Raw genomic sequence first — 6,843 nt, forward strand, 5'->3', positions numbered from 1 at the left:
TAACGGGACAGGTGATCGGTTCTCTACCGGACGAAGCCTTCCTGGTGTTGGATGTTCACTTTTTATTTACTTGGCTTTTCACTGTCTTGGTGAAATTACTTTTAATGCCAATGGAAGTTTGTTAAAAGGTGATCAAATGGATTTGATGAGAAAATGTGGCTGCGTGTTGGTTTTATTCAGCGTCTCCGCGTGCGCGTCAAAGCTTCTGGGAGGTGAGTTACACGTTCAGGAAAGAAAATGCTGCATTTTACTATTTCAAAAGATTAAACTATAGGTATGCTATTTAGAAGAAAAGCTTCCTTAACTGAATATGTCACATCTGAGAGACTATCAGTCTATAGTGTTTTGTTTTGTCTTTTGACAACCTATATTCTTATTAATAATATGTATAATATTTAAAGATGTCTATATTCTAATATGCTGCAATTTTAAAAGGTTTTGCAATATCTTTTTTTTATTGTTTTTTTTTTCTCACTGATTTAACTCATTCTTTAGACTCGATAGATTCAGTCGTTTCCTGATTAATTCATTTGAATGAGACGCTTAAATATAGGAAGTGACTTCAGATCATGTTTTAAGATTGGCTGTTTTCTCTCTTCACCACTTGTAAACCCGATGTGTTGTCCATCCTCTCTGTGGTGCAGACATTTACGAGCCCAGAGGTATGTTCTGCCGCAGACACTAATGGATCTCTCCATTCCGTGTCTATTTATTCATAACATAATTACATTACATTTTTATTTTTGAAATATCTACATTCTGAGAAAAAAAGGTAATAGGAACACCCTGGGCACTTTACCAATCGACTGAGCATCAAGCAGTGGTCTGTTGTTCACAATGTTATTCATGTTCTTTGTGAAAGCAAAACGCTTTTTTATACATTGGGAGTCCCTGGATTTGCTGATTGTCTGAAAAACCATTGCTTTAGAAAAATAATTAAATATACACATGTGAATATGTGCACACTAAAGGGCTACATGCATGCAGAAAATTCGATTTTCCATTTTGCCAAAGGTAAAGGGAACACGTTTGTTTTGTTTTGTTCTGTTGGTGACTTGACTTCAATAAACTTACATTCCGTTGTCTTAATGTGTCTCTCAAGGCCAGCAGATATGCAAGCGTGGCATGGAGAAACCCTGCTATAAAATCGCCTTTTTTCAAGACGCTCGGCGTAAGCTCAACTTTGAAGATGCGAGTCGAGCCTGCAGGAGTGATGGTGGAGATCTTCTCAGTATTGAGTCTAAGACTGAGCAGCGACTGATAGAGAACTTCATCCATGAACTGAAAGCATCAGATGGAGACTTTTGGATCGGACTCCGTAGGGATCAAGTCCATCAGGAGATAAACAGAGACTGTCCTTCTCAGTACTACTGGCTGGATGGAAGCCAGGCAACCTTCAGGTGGGATCAGAGCCACATTAGGCACATTTCCTTTGTAGGTGCTTTTGCTTATTGTTCTGTGTTTGTGTGCGACAGGAACTGGCACTGGGATGAGCCTTCCTGTGGGTTTGAGGTGTGTGTTGTGATGTACCATCAGCCATCTGCTTCTCCGGATCAGGGTGGGCCTTACATGTTCCAGTGGAATGATGACAATTGTGAAACCAAAAACAACTTTATCTGCAAGTACACCAAAGGTTGGAAAGGCTTGTTTTATATTCAGTTGATCTCTTTGTCAATTAGCATCACAAGTGGTATGCAGCACTGTAGCTCATTGATTTGAACAAACCGCAACACTAAGCATTACATTTTAATAGTATTATTTTCAGTGCTTTTATAGCTATATTTAATTAGAGCTTCCTAGAACACCAAGAACTGTGTAGATTATGACAACATGGTCCTCTTGTGATGTTTCAGATAATCCTCCAGCACCCATCCCTGCAGAAAATAGAACATCTGAAGGTAAGCTGGGGATATTGTGCTTGACAAAGATAAATACATTTGTATATTAATATAGTACCTCTGCATAATTAATAAAATTGTTTTCTTAAAATAAATTATTATGATTATTTTTTTATTCTTTATTTTTTTTGGTAAAATAAGGATACCTATTGCAGTGGATCACTGCAGTGCAGTTGTTCAACCAGAAGGGGGCATCAGTAAACACAATAAAGGACAATAATTATAAAGTTTTAATAATCGTTCTAATTCTATGAGAATAAGGATGTCACCTTTATGTCTTAATAATCGTTCTAGACCAATGAGAATATGGATGTCACCTTTTTGTTTTAATAATCATTCTATTTCTATGAGAATAGGGATGTCACCTTTATGTTCTTTCAAACATATATGAGTTTCTTTCTTCTGTTGAGCACGAACATTATATTCTGAAGAATGTTGGTAACCAAACAGTTGACGGTAGCCATTGACTTCCATAGCATGGAAAAAAAATATGATAGAAATCTATGGCTGCTGTCGACTGTTTGGTTATATATAAGTTTGGAACAACCTGGGGCCGAGTAAATAATGACAGAATTTTTTTATTTTTCATGAACTATCCCATGTTAAAATCATTTAAATTTAGTGTAATTAACATAATCATATTGCATATCAGCGTAGGTGGAAGGACCTTCAAATATTGTCTTGAGCAGCCCTTGGAGTCATGAAGGTTGGGGACCACTCACCTAATGTTGCATGGATTTATTATATCATGCCAATTTGTGATAATATGAGAAAGTCTGCATTTATTGGTTTATTTGAACGTGTTTGTTTGTTGCATAGCCTACTTTTATACTGCTTTACACCAAATAAAACCATAAAACCTATTTCACATATATTACAGATCCTCTTCCAACAGCCAAATTACCCAGAAACCCCTCTGTCACAGAGAAGGATGATGGAATGAGGGTGCTCGTATCTGAACCTCCAGGTGAATCTTGTTCTCTTTGGATCATCTCAAATACAAGTTTGATTCATTCAAATGGTTATGCTGATAATTTGCAATAAGATATAGCTACTGAGTTAAAAGTAGTAGGCATATCTTCATTTGTGGTCTCAGTCATTTGGACACCACTGTACATTAAAAGAAAATGGTGTACAACAATTTACAATTTGACATTGGTAGTCAATTTCACAATTAATTACCAGGAGCGGTAAGAGAAACAACCAATCAGAGCTGCGCTCCGTAACTTTTTTTTGTGTTCAAAGTAAACAAATTGTATATAATAAGCGAGTACACCATGAATCCATTTTCCAAACCGTGTTTTTAGCCTGTCCTGAATCACTAGGGTACACCTATAATAAGTGTTTATATTCATACTATTTTAGATTGCTTCGGGGGTACCGCGGCGGAGTAACCCAGTACCTTTGTGATTCTTCATAGACATAAACAGAGAGAAGTAGTTCCGGCTACGATGTTCTTCCGCAAGACGCAAGCGGTTCTGTTTATTAACCGCTAGAGCGTCAAAAGTTACAGACTGCAGCTTTAAGTATAAATTGTATATAAAATATACTCCAATAGTTGTAAAATGTACTTTAAAATGTATCTTTCAGGATACTTATTTGTTTTTTTCATGGAATTTTTTTTTAAAAATGTATTATATATACACTGTTAGCAAATATACAATGTTGTTCAAAACTTAAAATGTCCAGTAAGGACACAAATTAAACTGATTAAATGTTTTTCAAACATTTATAGTGTAACTGAAGATTTATATTCAAAATACGCAGCAAACAGTACTGTTTGATAATAATATTGAGAAATGTACAATAATAAGAAATGTTTCTTGAGCAGCAAATCGTCATATTAGCATGATTTCTGAAGGATCATGTGACACTGAACTTTTTGCATTTAAAACAAACTGCATTCTAAAATATATTAAAATAAAAATAATAATTTTATATTGTTAAAATTCCACAATATTACTGCAGCCTGGGTGAGCATTAGATACTAACTACAAAAAAAATCTTACCAACCCCAAACTTTGAACTTTATTGATCACACTAACCAAATTAATCTTGCATGTTTTTTTAGACAGTGTTCTTAATATCGCTTACATTGTGCTGCCAACCATACCACTTCTGCTGCTGCTGATTGTGGGGACAGGAGTTTTCTGCTTTAAGCTATTCTCAAAAAGGTATGTTGTTTGACAGCTCACTTAACTGATCAAAACATTTGAAAACTGGTTAATTTGAGATCATGCAATCAACAGGAAGAAACAACAGACTGAGATCCCTCCAAAGGACCCGGGATACTGGGCCCCTGGAGAAAGATGCAACAGCCCGAGCCCTGACGTCTATAATGTTATCCGAAGGCAGCATGAATCAGACCTGGCTGGCACGCGGCCTGACATCAAGAACACTTCCTTCTTGGGTTCTTCTCCAGACACTCCACCTGGAGATTACGACAACCTGGCAGGCCGAGACACTGAAAGTGGTTTTGTGACACTGGCCAGCACTGAGAGCAGCTTTGTGACCAACGATTTGTATGACACACTGCAGGGCCGTGGAAGCGGGAGATATTACAGAGACCAGGGATGGATGGATGAATTATATGGCTACTGATATGAAAGACGGACATCAGCATTTAACTGCATGTTTCAAAAGAAGACCTGGATATGTGTGGACTCTGGCATTTTTGAAAAGTCCAAAATGTACTAAATGAATGAGAGATGTATTATTTTAGCACTTTTGATATACCATTATAGTTTTTTTTAATATTTTGAAATAGATTTTTATTCATATTTTCTATTCCATAAAATTTTAGCTAAAAGTTTAGCAGTTTTGTGGTAATGTTTACTAGTTTTTATTTAATTATTATTATTTATTTTTTATATGTCAATATCATTTTTAAAAAGTTTTACTTTATAGTTTTATATGAATTTGCTTTTGTTATTTTAGTACTTAAATGAAAATGAGAAATGTCTTGGCTGAAATAAAATAAGTAACAATAGATGTTAATTTGAATTTAAGTTTAAAGAGTTTTTTTTTTTTCAGTTAATGATTATTTTAATTTTATTTAATGTATTGCTAAAAGTTTAGCAATTTTGCAGTAATATTTACTTTATTTATTATTTTCTATTTACTTATTTATTTATTTATTTATTAATATGTCTATATAATTTTTACATTTTAGTGTATAGTTTTACCTTAATAATTTTTTTTGTTATTTTAGTAATTAAATGAATATGAAAAATGTTGCCTTGGCTGAAAGAAAATGCGTTCAAATAGATATAAATTAGAATTTAAGTTTAAAGGGTTTTTTTCAGTTTTTAATTTTAGTTTCAGTTAACATTAATAACCCTGATGAGAGAAACTAATTCCCAGATTTCAGAAAACAGTTTACTCTCAGTTAGACTTTCAGTGCAACAACATCTGACGTTTACAGGTCACATGATTATCAGATGTAGTTTGCCTTTTTTTCTCTCTCTCTTTTTATTTATATTATGATTCAAATTTTTATGGGCTGCTATGACTGACTAGTTATTAATGCACCTTTAAAGCTAAATTCTAGAGGATGAACACTCAAAGGTTGTACAATGTTACGGACAAGCTGCTCAACAAATCAGAATGAGATGCTTGGATATGAAACAGCTTGTTTGCTCTCACTGGTTGGTTTGCATGACCCTGTTATGCTCCTTCTACTGGATGTGCTGTATGGGGCTCAGTAATTACTCTGTGACAATCTCTCGCAGACGGTCTCTTCCTGTGAAATAATGAATGATCAAAAGTTTCTTATATGCAAATATTGGAATGTGAATGCAGTGATGTTAATGAAACCTAAACAAAAACAAATGAATGAAATTGAAACTAGATATATTTACTACATACAGGTGCATCTTAATAAATTAGAATGTCATGGAAAAGTTCATTCATTTCAGTAATTCAACTCAAATTGTGATACTTGTGTATTAAATAAATGCAATGCACACAGACTGAAGTTAAGTCTTTGGTTCTTTTAACTGTGATGATTTGGGCTCACATTTAACAAAAACCCACCAATTCACAACAAATAAGAACATGGTGACATCCCAATCAGCTAATCAACTCGAAACACCTGCAAAGGTATCCTGAGCCTTCAAAATGGTCTCTCAGTTTGGTTCACTAGGCTACACAATCATGGAGAAGACTGCTGATCTGACAGTTGTCCAGAAGACAATCATTGAAACCCTTTACAAAGAGGGTAAGCCACAAACATTCATTGCCAAAAAAGCTGGCTGTTCACAGAGTGCTGTATCCAAGCATGTTAACAGAAAGTTGAGTGGAAGGGAAAAGTGTGGAAGAAAAAGATGCACAGTCAACCGAGAGAACCACAGCCTTATGAGGATTGTCAAGCAAAATCGATTCAAGAATTTGAGTGAACTTCACAAGGAATGGACTGAGGCTGGGGTCAAGACATCAAGAGCCACACACACAGATGTGTCAAAGAATTTAGCTACAGTTGTTGTATTCCTCTTGTTCAGCCACTCCTGAACCACAGACAACATCAGAGGTGTCTTACCTGGGCTAAGGAGAAGAAGAACTGGACTGTTGCACAGTGGTCCAAAGTCCTCTTTTCAGATGAGAGCAAGTTTTGTATTTAATTTGGAAACCAAGGTCCTAGATTCTGGAGGAAGGTTGGAGAAGCTCATAGCCAAGCTGCTTGAAGTCCAGTGTTAAGTTTCCACAATCTGTGATGAACTGGGGTGCAATGTCATCTGCTGGTGTTGGTCCATTGTGTTTTTTGAAAACCAAAGTCACTGCACCTGTTTACCAAGAAATTTTGGAGCACTAAATGCTTCCTTCTGCTGACCAGCTTTCTGAAGATCCTGATTTCATTTTCCAGCAGAATTTGGCACCTGCCCACACTGACAAAAGCACCAAAAGTTGGTTAAATGGCCGTGGTGTTGGTGTGCTTGACTGGCCAGCA

At 35.7% G+C, this 6,843-nt stretch overlaps 1 protein-coding gene across 2 annotated transcripts; it reads left to right on the forward strand.

The window, feature by feature from the left end:
• Positions 1-4,853, forward strand: LOC113069389 (layilin-like). Of its 2 annotated transcripts, XM_026242454.1 has the most exons (8): positions 1-212; positions 645-662; positions 1,103-1,400; positions 1,476-1,633; positions 1,854-1,898; positions 2,779-2,865; positions 3,970-4,072; positions 4,148-4,853. In XM_026242454.1, exons 1-8 carry the CDS (start codon positions 137-139, stop codon positions 4,497-4,499), a joined length of 1,137 nt encoding a protein of 378 aa, XP_026098239.1. In that variant the 5' UTR covers positions 1-136; the 3' UTR covers positions 4,500-4,853. The 2 variants fall into 2 exon arrangements, with proteins under 2 accessions (XP_026098239.1, XP_026098249.1); XM_026242464.1 differs by lacking the exon at positions 645-662.
• Positions 4,854-6,843: the final 1,990 nt, after the last annotated feature.

Source organism: Carassius auratus, chromosome 5, assembly GCF_003368295.1.
Source record: "Carassius auratus strain Wakin chromosome 5, ASM336829v1, whole genome shotgun sequence".
NCBI lineage: Eukaryota > Metazoa > Chordata > Actinopteri > Cypriniformes > Cyprinidae > Carassius > Carassius auratus.